The sequence below is a fragment of the Sinocyclocheilus anshuiensis genome, unplaced genomic scaffold, assembly GCF_001515605.1.
Source record: "Sinocyclocheilus anshuiensis isolate Anshui unplaced genomic scaffold, SAMN03320099.WGS_v1.1 scaffold393, whole genome shotgun sequence".
Lineage (NCBI taxonomy): Eukaryota > Metazoa > Chordata > Actinopteri > Cypriniformes > Cyprinidae > Sinocyclocheilus > Sinocyclocheilus anshuiensis.
In genome coordinates this window covers 1,608,401-1,632,735 of record NW_015536501.1, presented here as the reverse complement: position 1 = coordinate 1,632,735, position 24,335 = coordinate 1,608,401, and the positions used below count along the sequence as shown (strand labels likewise).

At 38.8% G+C, this 24,335-nt stretch overlaps 1 protein-coding gene across 1 annotated transcript; it reads left to right on the top strand.

Moving 5' to 3' along the window:
- The first annotated feature begins 382 nt into the window (after window positions 1–382).
- On the top strand, window positions 383–23,309 carry LOC107689483 (myocyte-specific enhancer factor 2C-like). Its single transcript, XM_016487481.1, has 10 exons — window positions 383–597; window positions 4,846–5,049; window positions 15,744–15,884; window positions 16,083–16,269; window positions 18,155–18,202; window positions 20,218–20,390; window positions 20,584–20,607; window positions 20,909–21,038; window positions 21,764–21,887; window positions 22,868–23,309. The coding sequence occupies exons 1-10, from the start codon at window positions 544–546 to the stop codon at window positions 23,220–23,222; spliced, it is 1,440 nt and encodes a 479-aa protein (XP_016342967.1). The 5' UTR covers window positions 383–543; the 3' UTR covers window positions 23,223–23,309.
- The last annotated feature ends 1,026 nt before the right edge of the window (window positions 23,310–24,335 follow it).

Here is a 24,335-nt window from a genome sequence, read left to right as displayed (position 1 = left end):
ATATATATATACTGAATTGATTAAAACTTGCTGCCATATCCGTATTTAAATAATAAAATGTATAAATAAAAATAATAAAATCAGTATAAAATCTGTCAAATTAAATTAAATTCAAAATATATTAAAAAAAAAAAGAATTTTATTTTCTAAAGTTCATTGTTTTTAAATATTATAAATGTTCTCTTTAAATGTATAAATATTTAAACATTAATAATATTTTAAAGGAAGTTTTTTTTTTGCTATGTTAAACATGTTTTATAAATCAGTTGTGATTTACAAAAAGTCCTGATTTTGTATGCTGTTAACCAAGACGCGCCTTGTTTTTCCCACATTCAAGCATATGAGCGATATCACACATCTGTCTGATAAAATCTGTGTCTCTTTCTCTGTCTTGTCTGTTCAGGAACGAATGCCAGAGTCTTTGAAATAAGAGGAACGAGCAAAGAGGAAAGACTGCGCTGAGGATCGGAGCGAGAGCGAGAGAGGAAGGAAGACAAGTGTGTACAGTACTTTTGGAATAGGAAGGAATACCAGACCGAAATAATGGGGAGGAAAAAGATTCAGATTGCGCGGATAATGGACGAACGCAACAGACAGGTAAAAGAGATGAACGGAAAACGGAAAGAATGGAGATGAGGCACTCACTTCACAGAAATGCAATAAGTCTTAAGGACATATCTTCTCTCTCACACACACACACACACACACACACACACACATACACACCAACCATATGTATCACTTAAGGAAGTGCCAGCAGCTTCTGATGACAGCGTCACAAGACACTCACAAGCTGGATTCTCACTTTGGTCTGGCTGCTTTCGTTTTTGCACATGTGTGTTGTGTGTTTGTGTGTGAATGTGAAATATGATTGTCCTAAATCATCATAATTGCTGTTTTTAATTGCGATATTAAATGCATTGCCTCTGCCTTAGAGGATATGATGTGGAGAGTCTGAATAATTGAGGTTTGTAACGGAGAAGAAACCGTGCCTCTACCAGCGGGTGTGTCATTCACCACAACTAGCGTTTTCCAAACTATTATTCACCCGGGCTATTAGACGGGCAGGATCAGAAGCCACATCTGACAACACTTAGGAAACACATCAGCCTCTTACCTTCCTGATCAAACCAGCTTTTCCCTGTCACGCCTGATGTTGTGACTTTGTGGCATGGGTTTACATGGTTTATTTAATTCAGAACTTCGTAAATTAGGTTTCTGCAGCTTTTTTTTAGATTTATATTTACCGTTTATAAATCTGGGCATGTGTTGTGCAGGAACTCTAGCGCAGGGCCAAACATGAAATCATGATTTGGAGCGAGAACTGTTCAATTTCTTGGCTAACGCTGATAGCTGCAGGTCATACCACCAGAGTGCTGGCTCTTAATGAGCTAATAACCGTCAAGTATCCATGAGAATTGAACTCACCGTCTTCAGGTTTCAGTCAGGATGAACTCAGTTAAACTCTTGTTGGAATTTGAACTGGAGTGACGGGAAGGTGAATTTACTGACTTGCAGTTCAAAGAAATTTAATACGTGATGAAGTTTTAGAGTTTTTGATCTTTAAACTTTTAACAAAACTTGCCTTTACAGAATTACAAGTATATAAATTTCCTTGAATTTCAGTTTTAATTCTACTGACATTCAAATTTTAATTCTGCCTCCTGTTTGGTACCTTAATTCAAATTTAGGAACTGAATTGGAATTGAAAAGTCATTTCTGGATGGTAGTTTAAAACGTTTAATTTAATGACCTAAAAATAAAAACGTCCATTTACAGTACCATTCAAAAATTTGGGGTTGATGTTTTTGGAAGAAGTCTGTTATGCTCACAAAGGCTGCATTTATTTGATCATAAATACAGTAAAAGCAGTAATATTGTGAAATAATATTAAAATTTGAAAGAACTGTTTTCTATTGTAATATATTTTAAAATGTAATTTGTTCCTGTGATGCAAAACTGAATTTTCAGCATCATTACTCCAGTCTTCAGCGTCACATGATCTTTCAGAAATCATTCTAATATGCTAATTTGAGCTCAAGAAACATTTCTTATTATCAGTGTTGAAAATTGTGGAATATATTTGTGGAAACGTGATACATTTTTTAGGATTCTTTGGTGAATGGAAAATTCAAACGAGCATTTTTTTCAAAATATAAATATTTTGTAACATTAGAAATGTCTTTATTGTCACCTATGGTCAATTTAATGCATCTTTGCTAAATAAAAGTATTAATTCTTAAAAAAAACAACGCCAAAAACAAAAAGGTCATCTGAAGGACCTATAATGTAACATCAAGATCTTTGGTCAACTCAAGATATAGCTATAATAGCTATAAAAAAGTACAATTAAGAGCCTCCATTCAAGAACCTTTTAAATTATTGTGCATTTTTCACAGAGGTTTTGCACTTAGAAGAAAGGTTAAGTGTTCAGCCTGAGGGGCTGTTCAATGACCAGCATAGGGCCGGAAGCCGAGGCAAAGCCATTGTAGAGGGGAAGCCATTGGACCCTTCCTGTTATGACAGGAAATGCGCTCAAATGTGCTTCCTGACCCACAGTGCAGTGGCACGATTAACCCCCTCTCAGCGCCCACCCTTTCCCGTGTTGTGGTGGTGAAGTTCTCCATGGATGTTCTGTCTGAGATGTCTTAACTCAAGTCAAATAAACTTGCATGCATCTTTACGAGGAACCACGGTCGTGTAAAGTTAGCTGCAGCCTCAAAGTGCAGTTTAGCATGTAGAAAAATGTAAAAAAAAAAAGAAGAAAAGTCTTTGTGACTCAGACATCTAAGGTAAATCAAGACAGGCTGAACTTGGCAGTAAACGCACGCAGCGCGCGAAAGGCGAACGTTTTTTTACCCGTATGTGTGTGGGGGCGTCTCAGTGAGCATGTGTAAGACATCTGTCGCTCCCGGTGCATGTGAGTGTGAGTGTGAGCATAAAGGAACCACGGTCGTGTAAAGTTAGCTGCAGCCTCAAAGTGCAGTTTAGCATGTAGAAAAATGTAAAAAAAAAAAGAAGAAAAGTCTTTGTGACTCAGACATCTAAGGTAAATCAAGACAGGCTGAACTTGGCAGTAAACGCACGCAGCGCGCGAAAGGCGAACGTTTTTTTACCCGTATGTGTGTGGGGGCGTCTCAGTGAGCATGTGTAAGACATCTGTCGCTCCCGGTGCATGTGTGTGTGAGTGTGAGCATAATCTAAATCATGTGGAGGTGAGAGCATCAGCGTGCTGAGCGGTAGGAGTGAGAAGATCACCCTGCTGGAGTTTGTTTGTGACAGAGAGCATGACGTCCGAACTCACGCACAGGGATCAGCGACACACAAACACCACCAACACCATGTAGATTAGAGCTTCACTTGCATGTTTATTGCATGTAAATTTTATGCATGTACATTTTAACAAATAGCTCTGGCTCAATCTGTAAAGCATGGCGCTGGCAACGCCAAAGTCATGGGTTCGATTCCCAGGAATGCATGAAGTGATGAAATATAGAACTTGCTAAGCATATAGGTAAATGAGAAGTAATACTTAAATGAGACATAATTGAGAATTCCAATAAGTCTGTTGAGTTATGAAAAATAAACTTCTGAGCAATGCATTTATGTGCCATGTCAACAACCCATTTGCATCCATTGTTTTATTGCATTTTAAGATAAAAATTTGTGAAAATTGATACTTCACTGAGACATAATTGAAAACTTGAGTTATGAAAGAGCAACCTCTGAGCAATACACTTTTACTGTATTTGGGGATTTGTCTTTTCAGTCGTTTCAATTCATTAATTCTTCCTCTGGAGAAATATCTGCTGCTTTATTGAGACCTATCTGAGAACTCCATTAAGTCTCCGAAGCTAAAAGCCAACTCTTAGCAATAACATTTCCTTTCTATCTCATTTTGATGCCAGAATTTAATAATCCAGAGTTTGAATATTTCAGGCAGATGCCCAAGAGAGTTCTTCGGATTTTGTGCGGCTGTTTCTCACTGAATTTCATTGCCATCTCATCATAGATGGAGAGTGTGTTCTGTGAGGGTTTAAACGATGTCTTTGGGAAATTGTCCTTTCCAAATGGAACGTGCGCAACGCTGCCGGCGTGCCTAGGTGATGCTGGGTCATCATTAGCCAAAGCAATCCTATGAACCCTGCCACCAAGGGCTGTCAATTTGTGAAGCGTGCTGGGCAGAATTTCACCTTGAACTCCCCAGTCTAAATTTAGCATGGCACGCAGAGCTCTGATAGCTCTTTAACCAGAATACCCTGTCAAACAATTTGGTTTTGGACGGATGGGGCCATGTACACTCTAGCTATAAGTTGAATTTTGATGGGGCATTTTACTGAAGTCATGCAAATGCCAATGAAAAGAATTGCAAATGCATTTGAAGAACAAGTCAATAAAGGTCATATTTTATTGTATCAGTTCACAAGAAAATTTATCTAAATTGGAGCCATGGAGTTGTGGGTAGTAGCTATGTATTTATCTTACGAGCATTTCTTGGACAGAATTTCCTTTAGCTCAAGCAGAAGAGCATGTCGTTAACAATGGAAAGGTCATGGGTTCGATTCCCTGGGAATGCATGAACCAATAAACTGTATACCATGCAGTGGAAGTCGCTATGAATAAAAGCAGCTGCGAAATGCCAAAAATTTAATGTAAATAAGCTAGTTAAGAAGCCTGGTGAGGACTTAAAATGCTGGTGATCAAGGTTGATAACAAACCAGCAACCTAGGATGTAAAGCCTTATGCTGTCGTTGTCCAACAAGTAATACATTTTGTCTATGTCATTGAATGAGGGGTATCAAATCTATCCCAATTTAACCCTCCCTTTGTGCTTTGGTTCATCAGGTTACGTTTACAAAGAGGAAGTTTGGACTAATGAAGAAGGCCTACGAGTTGAGCGTTCTGTGCGACTGTGAGATCGCCCTCATCATCTTCAACAGCACTAATAAACTGTTCCAGTACGCCAGCACCGACATGGACAAAGTTCTGCTTAAATACACTGAGTACAATGAACCCCATGAGAGTCGGACTAATTCGGACATCGTGGAGGTGAGTTCCCTTTGACAATAAGCACAATGTTTTTGACAGATAAATTCAGGGAATTTGAATCAGATGCCTCACCGAGAGATCAGGTAGGGTTCGTTTTGGTAGAGTAGTAGGATTTGACACCTGGCCCGTGTCTGGTGGTGATTTGTTAGGGAACATGCTGTAATAGTCTTTGCAAAACACGTTTGGCACATGCCGTTGTGCTCTATAAGAACAGATCAGGCTAAAGGACAGGGACGAGGACTTTACTGTATCTCGTCAGGACCACATTACGCAACCGGTTTAAGAGGACACGGCAGGTGCCACTGTCCAAGCCAGGTGTTCTGCACAGAGACTTATGATCATGCTTGCTCATCACCGGCACCTTTTGTGACATGTGAGCTCCTGAAAAGGTCACGGGGGAAGCGTGGGTAACTTTAGATAAGGATTTCCTCGTCCTCTAATCTAAGACTTCAGCGTCTTCTGCTGAAATCGCCACCGAAAGACCAAAAAGCAACTGCGAAACTGCTCTCAGCTCTTCCAAACCACCTGTCAAGACTGACTTTGGGAAGAGAGAACTTGAAGGTTCCCACCCCACATGCATGAGGCAAGGCCATGGCGCTCCCACTGGGAGCAGTGGGAAAAATATTTCCCCTGGAAAAGTCCCTTTTCCAGTAAAAACACCCGATTGATTTGTGTAGAGGCCTGGTGGTGCCACACAAACAAACTCTCTCCTCTTACTAACTAAGTAAGGGATACAGAAAAACACGCAATAAGGATGAGGAATAACAGTGTGGATGCTGAAAGGGGCGTTTTTAGGAGCTCAATTGTGGTGAGGGATCTCTTTATATTTGTGCATTCGAGCATGATCCGTTTATTGTTTCGCAACTCACTTCACTTGCACATAACAAGCTGCGAATTCAAACTCTATTATTATACTTTGACTGTTCAGTCTAGTGTAACATCGTTCGACAGGCCATTTGCAACGTTGACACATGCATTACAAGCAAAGCCCTGGGGTCAGACTTAGTTGGGTTTTTTTATGAGGCTGAGAGGGAAAACAGCATGGCTTGCCTCATGAGAGGAGAAACATCAAGTCTCCACGAGGCAAATCTCACGGACACCCTGCCAAGCCAGTAAGGAGCCGGAATAATCCCATTTCCTCGATTAGTGTAATCTGAAAATGCTCCTTTTAATCCTAAAAACTGACAGCGTGGACTATAACCCCATGTCGTCACCCCGAAATGCACGCTTTCCAGACCCCACACCTTTAGATTTCCTCTCTACTGAGAATTGTCAACGAGACCGTTGGCGCAAAGGAAGGAAAATGTTAATTATTTCCTAAGGTCGCGTTGTTAATGACTACATGGCCAGCTAATGAGATTGAGCAAAGCTCTCTGCGTATGGTAGTTGACCTCTTGTGTTTGGTCTTGTGCTGGAAGGCACTGGAGGTGACAACCTTCCCCTCCTCCAATTTCACCCACACAAACCTCTGAGAAAACATGCCTCCAGCGCTTGGCACATCGATCTGATTTCAAATGTAACGAAGAAAACATCGTCAACCCACTTTTGTAAACTGGCTCCGTTTCAGGCACATTTGCCTCAAACGTTTTTTCTACTCTCCTAATTTAGATAATTTGTCTTCATGTAGTTGCATGCCAATGCATTCTTATCATTTTGTTCCCCATTTCCAGTTCACTCACTGTTCTCCATGTGAGAAGGTTTGCCTTAAAGTCATTGCTTCACATTCCATTGTGCAGTTTGTTACGTCTTTGGCTAGATTTATGTTTAGAAGTGTTTTGATGGGATTGTTTGCTGCGGCAACAGTTCCCTTGTGTATTCGGAGGTGCTGGTTGCATGCACACATGATGGCTCTTGATCTTCCGTTGAACCTTGATGACGATTGACAGATTAAATCCGTGAATCAGATTTGCTGGGCTGTGTTAACACTGTCACATTGCAGTGACAACATCAAGAGGATGCCAGGAACTAGACCATTTTGCTGTTACAGACAGTTTTTGATCTGATCTGCATTTGTAGTATTTAAGATTACAAATAAATCAATTTTTTTTTTTTTTTCCCCCAAAAGAAATCAGTGCCACTCTCATCCCTTCAGGAATTTCACCAAAAGAGAGACGTCTTTGTTTTGCATTCCTTCACCCCACCTTTTGCACAAACGGGTTAACATGAGTTTACTGCTTCACTTAGTAACAACGTGTTGTATTTTGCGCTTTTGGCCTGAGACTCGTGGTTATTTATAAGATGGAGGTCTTTCACATTCTTTACCCCTCTGCCTCTTTTCCGTCCTCTGTCCTGGGCAGAGAGCAGCTGAAGTTCTCATAGCGTTGGAAATAAAGAGCAGACGCCCAACTTGTGTGCCAGACCTCCTCCCCGTTCCAACCCTTTGTGTTTTTATGTGGTCCTTTCCCATTAAATGCCTGAAAACCGGTAGTTTTCTAAAAATAGAAAGCAGCACAGCTAAAAATAGCTCCGGCCCGGCAGTCGTGCCAAGGAAAATGGAGAAGAATAGGCATGGAGTGCTGGAGAGAGAGAGAGAGAGAAGACAGCCACACTTGTTTTTTTCCCCCCACTCCATTTTCCCTCCAAGAAAAACTGACCACAGACGGCGGCGTACTTCAATAAAGCTTAAATCAAACTTGTTAGGATGCAGTTTTCACACGTTTAAGAGAGGAAAGGAAGAGTTCTTTTGATTACGTGACTTCTCGTGGCATGCTCCTCTGCACTCTGCAGACTGTTTCTGTCGGCTCATATCTGCCATCTGTTCAGCTATGTAAACTTGAAAACGGTGTGAAATTCGAGCGTGCAGTGACCTCAGCCCACATTTGGGTCATTGTTCTGATCCGCTCATGCTTAGAGTTTGAAACGCAGTATTTACTGCGCTGTTTTCTTCATCCTCGATTGAACAACATCAGAGGGCGGTTTTACATTCCACGATTAATCTATTTATGTTTAGAAGTGTTTTGATGGGATTGTTTGCTGCGGCAACAGTTCCCTTGTGTATTCGGAGGTGCTGGTTGCATGCACACATGATGGCTCTTGATCTTCCGTTGAACCTTGATGACGATTGACAGATTAAATCCGTGAATCAGATTTGCTGGGCTGTGTTAACACTGTCACATTGCAGTGACAACATCAAGAGGATGCCAGGAACTAGACCATTTTGCTGTTACAGACAGTTTTTGATCTGATCTGCATTTGTAGTATTTAAGATTACAAATAAATCAATTTTTTTTTTTTTTTCCCCCAAAAGAAATCAGTGCCACTCTCATCCCTTCAGGAATTTCACCAAAAGAGAGACGTCTTTGTTTTGCATTCCTTCACCCCACCTTTTGCACAAACGGGTTAACATGAGTTTACTGCTTCACTTAGTAACAACGTGTTGTATTTTGCGCTTTTGGCCTGAGACTCGTGGTTATTTATAAGATGGAGGTCTTTCACATTCTTTACCCCTCTGCCTCTTTTCCGTCCTCTGTCCTGGGCAGAGAGCAGCTGAAGTTCTCATAGCGTTGGAAATAAAGAGCAGACGCCCAACTTGTGTGCCAGACCTCCTCCCCGTTCCAACCCTTTGTGTTTTTATGTGGTCCTTTCCCATTAAATGCCTGAAAACCGGTAGTTTTCTAAAAATAGAAAGCAGCACAGCTAAAAATAGCTCCGGCCCGGCAGTCGTGCCAAGGAAAATGGAGAAGAATAGGCATGGAGTGCTGGAGAGAGAGAGAGAGAGAAGACAGCCACACTTGTTTTTTTCCCCCCACTCCATTTTCCCTCCAAGAAAAACTGACCACAGACGGCGGCGTACTTCAATAAAGCTTAAATCAAACTTGTTAGGATGCAGTTTTCACACGTTTAAGAGAGGAAAGGAAGAGTTCTTTTGATTACGTGACTTCTCGTGGCATGCTCCTCTGCACTCTGCAGACTGTTTCTGTCGGCTCATATCTGCCATCTGTTCAGCTATGTAAACTTGAAAACGGTGTGAAATTCGAGCGTGCAGTGACCTCAGCCCACATTTGGGTCATTGTTCTGATCCGCTCATGCTTAGAGTTTGAAACGCAGTATTTACTGCGCTGTTTTCTTCATCCTCGATTGAACAACATCAGAGGGCGGTTTTACATTCCACGATTAATCTGAACCTTGTTGCGTGAGTCAGGTTTTCCAAGACCCAGCGGCGAGCCAGCGCAGCACAAAATGCTTCGCTTTTACCAAGACTCTATTCTTTCTGAGAGTGCTAATTGTTAGCTGGTAACAATAAAGTTTTTGAAGCCCATTTCCAGATGGGCTACCCTTGATAAGGAGTTCCAGAGACAAAAGCTGTTAATCGACGGCGAGGGAGGAATGCTTTATTTCTCACTGGTGTTGCAACTGATCGTAGAGCGTAAGGTCGGCCGTTACTGTGGCATGCAACGTGTCAAATACAGTTCAGTCTGGTGACTGTGAATAATTGGGGCCCACAAGAGCCCATTATTGGGCTACAGTGAAAGGCTTTGTGTTCAAAAGGACTTGATCAGTAATAATTGAACATGAATAAGCATACTGTCCTCTATAGATGCTGCAATGGAAAAACAAGGCTTCTGAGAGGTCAGATGACAACAAATGTAAAGAGATGACATGCTTGTGTGTGATAATGTGCGATTATTTACAGGAAGGCCCCAGAGGGAATTAATTCAAATTCATAAACGTGGACCTGCTTGACCCCTGGAATGATTATGGTGAGGAATTCTTGCCTCACGTCAGCTGCAAAGAAGTCGGGAGGTGTCGTTTTCCGAGAGCTGACAATCAAACCACCCAAGAACACCAGGGAGCACAGGACATTCGCTTTTTTCGAGCCCAACTTGGTTTCGGGACACTCTTCTGCTTCCTCGTGGTCGGATTGGATATCCACCGGGCCGGTTACTGTCGTAATTACGCTCTCAAGTGTGTTTAATACCAAACACGCAGCGCTCAACTCGTGGCAGTAAAAGAGAGGGCCTTTGATTCGTTATTATAGGGTACTGAGAGCATCAAAGAAGGTAAATTACCCAGAGGTCCCCAGTGTGGCATTTTCCAAACGTTGCCCAGCTGCTGTGGTCGGAGCAGCTGGTGGAAAGAGCCCTGGAGGAGGGCCAGACAGTGCCACGCATTGGCCATGCGACCTGCCACAGGAACGGGGGCGTCCCCGCTGGCTCACCCGTATGACTCTAATAGGATTCCGCCTCTTTGATGGTCGGAATCAGTACAGCTTTCGTTTTTCCTCCCCGATCCATCTGCTTTTGATAAACCGAGCTTGATATACCAGTGTTTAGGCAGCACAAATCGAGTCTTATTTGGTCTTTTTCTGTGAACTGATAATGTGCCTTTTCCTTTCGCTTCAACATGCGTTTCTGTTACGATAGCTGCTGCACTTGTCTGTGCATGGTGTCGTGCTGCCAGTTTTTGTGACTCACTGCATAAATCAACAACTTTCCACACAGGCAAACATGACACATGCACACATGCACGTCTGAAGAGGTGGAAGAAGTTCTTAGTCGAACATCCCTACTGACACGTGAGACAATAAGGCGACATTTCCTTCAACCGAGCTGCCTTTTTGTGGTCACATGCTCTCAGTTTGATTGCTTTTTTGGGTGGCTTGGATGTGGTCTGTGTTGCTGTTGACGGGCAAAATGCAGTGCCATCTTGGCATGTGTGCATGTTCCTTAAAGGAAAGACATATCTTTAATGTTTCGATTGTTAGACACAGGGATTAAAGTTCCGTCGCTACGACGGATTTCCGTCAGTTCATAAAGACAGTCACTTGCTTCATTCCTGAATGATTCAGCCGTTCGAACAAATCAATTGAATGAATGATTCAGTGATAAAATCAGTGACTTGCCGCCACCTGCTGGCGGATTTAGTTTCATTTTTAGCGTATAATTTCAGTTATTTAAATCATATTTCTGTATTCAAAATTTTATTTAAAACATTAATCTCCACATGAATTTATGAATTTAATTGCACTCATGCCACTTCTGAGCCTCATTAACCGTCTGAAAATGTACCTACAAGCCACTTTTGTGTCCTTCTGTGCCACCTCTGTAGTACAAATGAATTTATTAATACTAATTTCATTTGATTGGTAGCTTATTTGTCTTATTCTACATATTGTTTTAAATAGACATTTTAAAAATATTATAAACATACATTTTTTAATTTGACATAGATGAAAATGATGCCATTACAAAGGTAAAAAGAAAATACTCCTGTAAGTCACTTTAAGGAGTCAAATGTCACCCCGTATTAGGAAGGCTAATTTTTGATTATTGATCAGAAAGTGCTCCTAAATTTTTTAATTAGGAGGACAAGCGCTCCTAGTTACAAGAAGACAAAAACTGCTCTTAAACTGGGTGTGTGACAGGTATGGCTGAGGAATGGGGTTTGGTCGAAGAAAAATTTTCAGTCAAAAGATTTTTTTTTTGCTTTAACCCCTGCAATATAATAAGAAGTAGAATAAGACAAATAAGTTACCAATCATATGAAATTAGTATTAATAACTTAATTTGTACTACAGAGGTGGCACAGAAGGACACAAAAGGGGCTTGTAGGTAAATTTTCAGACGTTTAATGAGGCTCAGAAGTGGCATGAGTGCAATTAAATTCATAAATTCATGTGGAGATTAATGTTTTAAATATAAAATTTTGAATACAGAAATATGATTTAAATAACTGAAATTATATGCTAAAAATGAAACTAAATCCGCCAGCAGGTGGCGGCAAGTCACTGATTTTATCACTGAATCATTCATTCAATTGATTCGTTCGAACGGCTGAATCATTCAGGAATGAAGCAAGTGACTGTCTTTATGAACTGACGGAAATCCGTCGTAGCGACGGAACTTTAATCCCTGCATTTGAGGAGAAACACCTGAGTTGAAGTTGATACTTAAATGAAACATAATTGAGAATTATGAGTTATGAAGGAGCAAACTCTGAGCAATACGTTCCAAATATATGTCAGTTGTCTCATTTCAAAATATATATTTTTATATATCCTTTTATGTATACATTTTATGAGAAACATGAGACAGCATTGATCCTTAAATAAAAATAAGAACTCCATTAAGTCTCTTGAGCTAAGAAAAAGAACAATAAGCAATATAAACATGCTGTAGATCAACAATTGTCTCCATTGTTTTGAGGAGAAACCTCAGCAACAAAAAGTTGAGATTTAAAGGAAATCTGAATGAGAACTCCATGAAGTCTCCCGAGTGATGATTGAGCAAACTATGAGTAATATAATTTTCCTCTGGGTTGGTGTGTGTGCCGTTTGAATGCAGTTTCTCAGACTTTGTCCTTGAGCCTGGTTTGAGGTGAGGCGAGACCACCCATGTGGACCTCAGAGGAGGGTACAAGGTGACGTGATGCCCTCAGTCAGTCAGTCAGTCAGTCAGTCAGTCAGTCCGTCAGCTGCTGGCCAGCAAACGGCATCAGTCAGCTGTCTCCACACGGTACCACCTGCTACTGCACGTACAACATCATTTCTCCGCTGAAGGTTACCGGCTAGCACGCTATATAGGACGCCATGTCTACATGCGGACATGCTGGGGCTGTCTTTGTCATGTGGGAGAGCGATGCAGCGCTGGTTTAATTAGGAGCAAGTCTCCATAGAGTTGACAAGACTAGGAGCAGAAGGAGGCGCTGATGGCTGTCTCTCTCCTCTCCTTTCTTCTCCTCTCCACCCTCACGACAGCTCACTTCAACTTTAGTCATAGCTGAATGCATTTTTCTTAAACTTGTTGCAAAGTAATGCAAGAAACTTTTTATAGGTGGCCAATGTATTGTAAAAAGTGCTCAGAGGTCTCTCTCTCATAGCGCATCAATCAGCTCTCATATGGTTTTCCTACAAGTCCTTTGGAGAAAATGAGATATTTATATGACAGCTGGCAATGGAACGCAATGAAATGCAACTGGAATCTCACTTTGTTGTTTTGTGACACAACAAAACTTATGCGTTTTGGTTCACATACTCATGTAGACTGTCTTGGATCTAAGAATTAACTTTGTCTGGGATGTTTGTCCTAAAGTAATTTTTAGAAGTTAAAATATGCATACATGAATCAAGAGTTGGCATACGGTAAGAATATTGAGCTATAAAATGAATCTCGATAGCATATGCCAGAAAATTTGGTCTTGGGAGAAATTGTTTTGTGAGAAATGTTTGAGTTCATACTGAGATCTCGGATTTATTTGTAAAAATATGAGCATATTTTGAGACGTTGTGTGGAGATCTTTTTGAGAAGACGAAGTCCTTTTCCAAGGTGAAAAATCTGACTTCAAGGGATTAGTTCATTAATAAAATGACAGTTCATTCATCATTTATTTACCCTGCCATTTCAAACCTGTTTTAGTTTGTTTTTTTATCTGCAGAACACAAAAGATTTTTTTTTTGTCTGTACCAGGAGATTATTTAAAAAAGGTTTGTTAATTGAAATAAAGATGAAATACAATAAAATAAAATAGAATTGCAATAAAATGTAATAAAAACCTAAACTACTATAAATGAAAATTAGAAATGAACTAAAACGAACTGAAATAATTTTGGAATTAAGTTTAAGAAAACAAATCTAACTGGAAATAAATAAAAACTAAAATTGAACTAAACTGAAATAATTACTACAAATATTTTTTAAAAATCTGAAAATATAATAGTATATAAATAATACCAAAACAACACTGTTTCATACAATGAAAGTCAATGATGACCAATGTTTTTTAGTTCTTAAAAATATATTCTTTTGTGACGTGAATGATCTCAAAAGTGCATGACAAAGTTCATAAAAATGAAACAATCGAAAAAATGATTTGAGACCATTAATAAAAACAATAATAGTATATAAATAATAGGCCTAAAACAAGTTACATAAAATGAAAGTCAATGGTGATCAGTATTTTGTGGTTCTGAAAAATGAAAAATTCTTCTGTGGCATGAATGATGTCAAAAGCACATGACAAAATGACTAAAAATTAAACAATCGAAAATATTAATAAAAATCATAATAGTATATAAATATTACTAAAACAATGCTGTTCCATAGAATGAAAGCCAATGGTGACCAATGTTTTTTGGTTCTTAAAAGTCTTCTTTTGTGACATGAAGGTGATTAAATGACAGGATATGATTTTCTGGGTGAACTATCATTTATAAGCAAAGGTCTTCACTTTTCATTTAATCTCGCTGTCATCTTAAAGTTGTGTCACGCTCTCGTCGTTGTCCTGTCTTTGGTGTGTGATGAACTGAAAAGGAATGCTCGGCTGAGCACGACCCTCCCCCTGTTGGTCTGGAGCGGTCTGTGTTTAGTCTGCTGATGTCAGACTTTGGGATCCAGCCGTGTTGCTAAAAGCACCGAGCCGGGTCGGACTGTGAGCTGGCGGTGTGATTGGGGGGATGGCTGGTGTAGGGTTGCTGGGACGCTGCTGGGTGGCACTGGGGCAAAAAATAGCCTTCTACGGCCATCCCTGGGGTTCGAGGCCGTGATTGGCTGTGGCCCCGGCTCCGCCCCTTCCCCTTGAGCCGAGGAGATTTGTTGGACAGGTGCAAGGGCCCTGGCAGGTGGAGATGTCTTGAATGAGTGGAATTGCTGTGGTCCAGCGATGTGGCTGCTTGCCGACGAGCGAAACGCTGAGATCAGGCAGAAAGAAAAAGCCAAGCTGCATTACTGTATTTCACTTTAGATCAGCTTTTACCTTGAATTTAACTCACAAAAACATGGACAGTACAGTACACAAAAAGGTTTATTATTCTGACATGGCCATACAAAACGTAAGATCAAACTTTTAGCTTTTAGTATGAATAATAGTAATAGTGTTGTTTTGCATAGTAGCTCCGCTAATGACAGCAGAGCGAATAATGTACATTTTTATTCCGTTTTAAGTCAACCTAGACTCTCAAAGGCTTCAGATGAAAGGATTAGGCTCTTCTGAGGAATCAAAGGCTCAGGTTTCACAGGCAGGAAAAGCTTTATTTGTTTTCAAATATAGCCCTCGTGTGGTCAAACAGGAAATTGCTCCAGTCCTAAAGGGATATTTGTGGTTGAATACAAGATGAGCTCATTTAACAGCATCTGTGGCATGTTGTCAGTTACTACGGAAAATAATTTTGTGTTTTTAATGCTTTATTTTTAATGTTTAATTCGTTATTTTTTGTTTAGATGTATTTATTTATTAATTTATTTTTATTGCATTTTTGTATTGTTGGATTTCATTTAATCCCAGAAAATGTCTTTTCCTTTTTCATCTGTCATTTATCAGCATCTGTGGCATGTTGTCGATTAATACAGAAAATAAATGTAGAAAAAATATATTATATATTTATATATTAAGCAACAGATACTGTTGATAGAGCTATATGTGTGTGTGTGTGTGTGTGTGTGTGTGTGTGTGTGATTTTTGACACTTTTTTGTTTAAATTTCCTGTGCTATTCTACATTATAAAGAATAAACACACACACACTGTATATATATATTTGTAAAAAAAATGTAATGCTTTATTTTTTGTTTAGATTTGTTTATTTATTTTTATTGCATTTTTGTACTATTATATTTCATTTAAACCCAGAAAATGCCTTTTCCTTTTTCATCTGTGAACAAGTTTCTGTCTCGATCTGTCTTGGGTGTAATCTATAGAAATATATATATATATTTTTAAGTATTTTTTACAATATTTAAATAGTTTTGTGTATTTGTTTCAGACTCTGAGGAAGAAGGGTCTAAACGGCTGTGACAGTCCTGATATTGATGCTGAAGATTCAGGCCACAGTCCAGAATCTGAGGACAAATATCGTAAAATCAACGAAGACATTGACCTGATGATCAGCAGGCAGAGACTGTGTGTAAGTGTCGTCAACTTTTCAGATGTCAAACCGGTGGTTGAACCAAGCTGGAATCTCAAAATAGTCCATTATTAGCAGATTAATTGACCTGGCTGATAATACACTACATCCAAGATTTTTCTTTTCCATTTACATACTATATTTATATATTTTTCAATAATTTAATGATGATTGATTTCCATGCCTTTTGTTTTATAGGCCATCCCCCAGTCTAATTATGACATGCCCATCTCAGTCCCTGTGAGCAACCCCAACAGCCTGATCTACAGCCACCCGGGAGCGTCTCTGGGCAACCCCAACATGCTGCCGCTGGCCCACCCCTCCCTCCAGAGGAACAGCATGTCCCCTGGAGTGACCCACCGGCCCCCGAGTGCAGGCAACACAGGTACTGACCCGCACCGGGCTCTCCACTTTGCCAGGGACTCCTGGTATGGTTTCAAATAATGTTCATTTCCACGCTTTCTTGACATCATTAGAGAGGACCACCAATAGCTCCACTGAAAGCACGCCTCGCATGTATTCAAACACCGCATACAGATCATTACATGCGCTCAAATATTTCTTTCAGCCATATTCAGCTGTGCCGGGCCAGGCCTGTAATATAAACACTGTGTACTCAGCAGAACTCCTGAGGCTGTCCCAGAGCCGAAAAAAAGTGGGAGTTTTGGCTGATTGTAAAGGAACTCCCGGTTTTCAGCGGGCAAATAAAGATGACCATATTTTCCTTTTAACTCCCGTTCTGACTTTTGAAAGGTCTGTGTTTGTGGTCTAGGCTTCATCGAGAGGAAGTTTGGTCAGCTTAGGATTTATCAAAACACATTATCCGTACTCTGAGCACATGTGTATGGGTGTTTCTTCAACTGTCACAAGGACTGATTTTTATAAAAACATAAAGATTTTAGATTTTTTTATTTTTGGTATTTGAATTTTGCTTTCATCAAAAATCTTTTGCTTTTATTCCTTTTATGTTTTACCAGAACCACCTTTTCAATCTTAAAATGTAGAAATCCATCCCAAAAAAAAATTTTTTTTTTTAATATATATACATATATATATAGGTATTTTATTTTTTCTATTTTAAATTTTTTTTTAACTATTAAAAATATTTAAGAATGAAAATTTTAATTTAAATGAAGTGTAATTTTATAAAAAAAAATCTATTATGTATATTTTAAATGTAATTAAAAATGAATTATTCATTAAATCATTTATTAAACGTATTCAGTTAGTTCAATTTTATTATGTTTATTTAACTACAACAGTCTAAACAAAAAGTGAAAACATTATGTAAAAATTATTTATACTGATTTTTATACAAATTGTGACCGCAAACAACCATTTTTCAACTAATAACATTTTATCAAACATTTGTGTACTTGTCTACCTAAAAAAACAGAAGAACTACCAAAGAAACCGAAGGACTTGTCTGTCAGTTTGTAAAAACAAGCAACAAAAAAGTGTTGACAATTACACACAATCATGCGATATATAAATGGAAGTATAACTAATATGATTTAAATTAAATATATGAAAAAAAAGGTAATTTTATTCCAAAAACATTTGGAAATGACATTGGCTTCAGGGATAAAAAATAAAATAAAATTAAATTAAATTAAATTAAATAACTAAATAATCAAATAAAATAAAACTGTATTTTCTTGTGATGCATGTATACATCTTTGGATCTTGTAGACAAGTGTGACAGTGTGAAAAGTCTTAGCAGTGTTTCATTTCAAAAAGTCCACAGGGGCCAAAAGGAACATCCAGATATGTGTGTTTAGAATGTATATAGAAAGAGGAAGCAATGGGAAGAAAAATGAACAAAGTGGTAGAAAAAGACAGTCTGTGGTGACATACGTGTGGGAAGCGTAATCCATCTGTGGGCTTGTTATTATTGTCTAAAAGATCTATTTTGTGCTCTGGTCAGAGTCCTTCTGACCGCAGCGGCTGTCCTGTCATTATCCTTGGCCCTCCTGGAACAATTTGCTCTGTATTACAGGAGCAAAACTAAATATGAGTCTTGGCAGGGACCGCGACGTCTGAAACCGCGCAGACTTTTCAAAGGTTTTTCTTGGACGGTGGCATCTTCTCCATAGGGCTGAACAGGGGTTTGTGGGTTCGGATAGACTTAGAGATGGGTTTTTTCACACTGGCTCTCGTACATATATCTCGAGCGGCCCGTCTGGCCGCAGGAAGGAGGCGTCAGTCAGGCGTGGCGTACGTGTTTTGAGTGTTAGTCTTGTTTAATGTCTTCTCTGTCCTATCCTCAGGTGGCCTTATGGGTCCAGACCTCAGCAGCGGAGTGGGCACCAGCGCTGGTAAGAGTCGTGTGTATTTACCATATGTGTGTGTTTTCTGTCTCAACAGACAGACGGAGCCACTCGGTTTGATTCAAAGCTTCCTTTTGCTCGGCTAGTTCCTCCCCGGATATTTACCCAGCGCGCCGCTGTAGGATGTCGCGGTGAAGGGTCTTAAATAGTATATTTAAAAGAAGCGTTTCATAAAAAACATCCTACGGTGAATTCTAATATGATGAAGCCGTCAACACCTTCGTTAGGTGAGAGGAAACACAACGCAACGGATTCATAGAACGTCGAGATTCGAGGCTCTGATTCCACCACAAAAAGGTCCAAAAAAGTCTCAATGATGTACCGTTTGTTAGTGAAAAAGATTAAAAGCCGTTAACATTTGAGCCAACGCATGCATGAAAGAGTTTTAGCGAAGCTCACAGAAAATGGACTTTGCACATTGTCACAACTCACTGGCTGTCAACACCAGCACTGGTTTCGTGCAGAAAACTCAGACAGACCATAATGAAAAGCAAATGTTGAAAACTAGAAGTCTAAATCGTCTTAACAACTTTCTTTCTCCCATATGCAAGTCTCTACCGAAACATCTAAAAGTGATTCTTTGTTAACTGTTGTAAACATCTGAGAAAATGTTCAAGTGAAAGCGCTGTTGTACGTTTGCCAACATTTGACATTTTTTTTCTTCCATAATGTTTTTTTTTTCCAATCGTTATCCGTAAGACAGTTCTGTGGTGTTACTGTGACAGATGGCAACAATTTCGTGACAGCGTCTTGAAAAAGACCACAGAGCTAATATTGTAGCAGGCTTCTTAGAAAGCATGTGGAAACATAAAATATGAAAAGGTAAAATATCTTGAAGACAACCACCGATACAATAACGTGACATTATTATTATTATTTTTTTCAATGTTTTAGACAGATTTATCAAAAACTGTGACAGCTGTCAGATCCACCAAGTCATTTTAAGGTTCAAGTGACATTTTTTTATGATCTCTTCAAACAAGTAGTAGTTCAAAAGCTCTTTCTGATTCTTTTTAAAGATGTGCTTAATAACACCACAGAAGTGGAATCTTCTAAAGTTCAATTTTAATCTATATATATATATATATATATATATAATATATATATATGTATATAATAACATTTACAATTATTGTAAACATTTTTTAGCTTTATTATTATACAGAAATGTAAATAATGCAGATAAGTAGTAGTAATAATAATAATAATAGTCATTATTATTACTATTATTATTATTTTTTGTTATAAATAACAACGTTTATTTGGAATTGAAATCTTTTGCATTATAAATGTCTTTACTCTCACTTTTTATGCTTCCTTGCTAATTAAAATTAATGGGAACACTTTAGTATAGCGATCAGTTCTCTCTATTATCTAGTTGCTTATTAGCATGCATATTATTAGCATATTGGCTGTTTAGTAGCATTTATAAAGCACATATTCTGCATGACCATATTTTACATCCCTAATCCTACCCAATACCTAAATTTAACAACTACCTTACTAATTATTAATAAGCAGCAAATTAGGAGTTTGAGGCAAAAGTTGTAGTAAATGGTTTGTTAATAGCAAGAATTGGACCTTTAAATAAAGGTTATTTTAATTAACAAATTAATTTCTTTCAAAATTTATTTTATATACTGTATTATGCATATTTATTTACCAAATTAGTAAGCAATGCAAAAAAAATTGTTAATCTGTGTTTGTAATCTGTTATTTCCACCCAAAATATTGGGTGAAGATTACATTTATGTGGGTAAATTGTAAATTATGCAAATGTAGAGACATGATTTGTTGACACCTAAAGCTTTATGTTTATTTGTTTTTATTTTCTCTACTTCATCATTTATGAAAAAGAAATCAAATACATTTCCATAAATCTCCATTAAGTTCTATATAGTATTTGTGAAATGTGAAATTGCTTTGACATGGTATAGTGCCATAAATGTGTTCTGTATGGTCACTAGTGTTAGACTGACGCGTCCTCTCTGACTGTCCCACAGGAAACGGGTATGGAAACCACCGCAACTCCCCTGGTCTGCTGGTCTCTCCGGGGAGCATGAGCAAGACCATGCAGGCCAAATCTCCTCCGCCCATGACCATGACCATGAGCAACCGCAAGCCCGACCTGCGCGTCCTCATCCCTCCCGGCTCAAAGAACACCATGCCCTCCATCGTGAGTTCACACAAGCGTTACAACACATCCAATACCATCACTGGATGTATAGTTCAGCTGCAGTTAGGTTGAGATTTGAACCCAGATGACCAGCATTGCCCATATAAAACCAATTCAGACCATCGTATATATGCAATAAAGTTTGATTTTATTAGAACTAATTAGAATTGTATTCTTTTCAACTGCTCACCAGTCGGAGGATGTTGACATGTGGCTGGTAAGTAGTATCAAAATTGCAGTGAAACACAATTAACCATCAAAAATACAAACTAATAGTTCTTATGTCAAATGCACACAAAACAGTCTCATTCCTCTGTTGCCAAGGGGACTGCTTTAGCGGTTCCCATAGCAACAGTGGAACTTTGGCTGGATGTTGGATGATTACGGGGTGGAGGGTAATTACCCGTTATTGGTCACATGATCTATTTAGCAGTTAGATGGGGTACCACCTGCACATTTACTGAGACCGATTGAATTTTTGTTGCTGTTGTTTTAAATATCGCATTTCATTCCCACAGAACCAGAGAATAAACAACTCCCAGTTGGCCCAGTCTCTGAGCACACCAGTGGTGTCTGTAGCCACGCCCACTCTGCCAGGACAGGGAATGGGCGGCTACCCATCAGCCATCTCTACCTCATACGGTACAGGTAAGAGCTGAGGACAATTCAGATAATACAACACAATATAATATAATATAATATAATATAATATAATATAATAAAAACAGATAATTCACAAATGCCAGAGTTTTGTAGTGAATCACAATATTTACTTTACTATACACTACCGTTCAGTAGTTTGGATGCATTTATTAATGCTGTAAAAACAGTAATATTGTGAAATATCGTTACAATTTAATACTGTTTTTTAAAAAATGTTATTTATTTACAAATGTAATTTTTTATTCCTGTGATGCAAAGCTGAATTTTCAGCATCATTACTCCAGTCTTCAGTGTCACATGATCCTTCAGAAATAATTTTAATACGCTGATTTGCTATTATCATCAGTGTTAAAAACAGTTCTGCTGCTTGTTGTGAGATACAGAATCAGAATTCTGAAATACAAGTATTTTGTAACATTATAAATGTCACTTTTGAAGAAAAAAATGTACTACCCCAAAGTTTTGAATCGTAGTGTAGATTTTTATTTTATATTTTATTATGTACATTTTGTTTACTTTTTTACTACTGTGGTTTTTTTACATGAACGGTTTATATATTGCTCCGTTATTTGAAGAGTCTTGAATACACCACCAGGTGGCGCCATTGACTAAATGTTCTTTGAGCATCTTCCTGTTGCAGTAACCTTGAAGATTGAAAGCAGTCTATATGCAGTGAGTTGAACAGAGATCTTTCTCTCTTTTCTCTCTAGAATATTCTCTCAGCAGTGGAGACCTGTCCTCTCTGAGCGGCTTTAACAGCTCGGCTTCTCTTCATCTGGGTTCGATGACCGGCTGGCCACAAAACATGCAGCATTCTGGTCTTGGACATCTAGGGTGAGCAGGGTGATCCTGACCCATGCACCCAAAACACTCTGGATATCAGCTGTAACGCTCACTATAACCACAGAAAAATCACTGTGGGCATGTGCAGTGCCTCATATCATAATGTAGTTTATTCAAATTCAAAATGTGTTATTAATTTATTCAATTTTTTAATAAAAATGTCAAACTAATGTAATATAAAATAAGAATAATCTTAAATTCATGTTCATATTTTCAGTTCAGCTTTTCACTTAAATTGTTTTGCTGGGAATCTGAGATTTTATTTTTATTACAAAGCAAAAATTGTAATAATGTCGCAGAACTAATATAGCAGAACATTATACATTCTCATGACTCACAACTTAATTTTCATGTTAATTTAACTTTTCACTTAAATGGTTTTGCTGAAAACTTGGGTTTTATGTTAATTATATTATATTTTTAAATAAAATGTCAAACTAATATATAATATAATCTCAAATACATGTTAATTTTTTTCAGTTCAACTTTTCACTTTATTTTGTGGGGAATCTGGGTTTTTATTTTTAATTGGTTTGCAAAATGTTTAAATAAAATGTCAAACTAGTATATAATATAATATATACATTCTCAAATCCATGTTAATTTTTTCATTTCGGTTTTGCTGGGAATATGGGATTTTATTTTTATTACAATGCAACATTTTGAATTAAAAATGTGAAACTAATATAATATAATACAAACTCAAATTCACTATTTCAGTTTATTATTTCATTATTTACTTAAATCATTTTGCTGATAATACAATTTCTCCTAAAAATATTTGGATTAAATCCAAAAAATGTAGCTCACTGGACTTTACTGTTTGAAAAGTGTGGAAGGCGCATTAAAACATGGGCCTTAGAAAAGAAATAGTTTGGATTAATCTCTAAGAAATAGTTGGAAATTCATCAATCTTTGCAGTTGCATTATTTTCCTCGGCCTCTAACTGTGTCTTTCCTCTCCGGCCGCAGGAACTGCACCAGCACGCCGCTATGTCAGAGCTCCACCCTCTCACTGCCGTCCAATCAGAGCCTGCACATCAAGTCCGAACCCGTGTCTCCTCCCCGAGACCGGGCCCCGGGCGGCTACGCCCAGCCTCCACCCCAGCAGCAGCAGCCGGCGTCTCAGCAGGGTCAGCTGCGGCAGGATGCGGGCCGCTCTCCGGTCGACAGCCTGAGCAGCTGCGGCAGCTCGTACGAGGGCAGCGACCGCGAGGAGCACCGCGTCGACTTCCACTCGCCCATGGGACTGCTGAGACCCTCTCCGGACAAGCGGCAGAGCCCGTCTGTCAAGCGCATGCGTCTGTCCGAGGGCTGGGCCTCGTGATCGCGGACGATTTTTCTATGCAACGATTTCACTTTAGTATTATTATATTTGTTTCTGCGGAGTGCGAGTGCTACATCAAGTATTCAAATTGATATATATATGATAAACGGGGCGGGTGGGTGTGTTTGTGATTTGGGGTCGGGGGCATGGGACATGCATCGCTTGTGCCACGTGTGGGGAAAACTGCAAAAGACAAAAAAAAATGATACATGCAGTTTATGCAGTGTATACAAGCATACAGGATTAAAAAGAGAAGTCTGGTACTCTTGTTTGATAAAGCTACGTTTTAGTTTCAGTAATATATTATGCGTAATTAAACTATTAATAGAGGCATTGACGTGTCTCAGGGCTCGTACAAGTAATATTCCCGTACAGACTTTACGCTCACCGTCACTGCTCACTTGCAAATGTATGTTATCACAGACGTTGTTGTGTTGCAGGTTCAACGTATTTATGTAAATAGAGAACAGTGAGGCTTTTGGGTAAATGAGCCTGCCAGGATTTGCAGGTTTCTTTACGATTAACGGAGTGAGAGAGAAAGCCATCACGCACCATTTGAAGACTATAGCATGGGCCCGGGGCTGAGGAATGTACGCCGTTTAGAGTTCTAAATGGAATCGGGAAGTGTTCCAAATACACAAATTCTCTTGTAGATGTTGTTGATATTTCAGAGCCATGTTAACAACGTTAAAGTTCTCCGGGCCATGTATTGCCTATCCCCGGTGGAAGAGATGCACAATACATTTTGCTTATATTTTCATAAAAACGCAGAGCATTTGTTGCTACCTGTTGACCACATGAGTCAGAATGTGATTTCAAGCTTTGCCGATGTTGAACAGAAAGGTAAAGCAGTGTGAGCCCCAAAAATAAAGCCATATAAACAATTTCACATCAGGCTTTCTAAACTTTTTTTTTTGATTGCTCGTTTCTTTAATTCGTCAGGTTATGGATGTTGCATATGCCTCTTATTCTCACCAAGGCTGCATCTATTTGATCAAAAATACAGTAAAGCTGAGCATTTGTTGCTACCTGTTGACCACATGAGTCAGAATGTGATTTCAAGCTTTGCCGATGTTGAACAGAAAGGTAAAGCAGTGTGAGCCCCAAAAATAA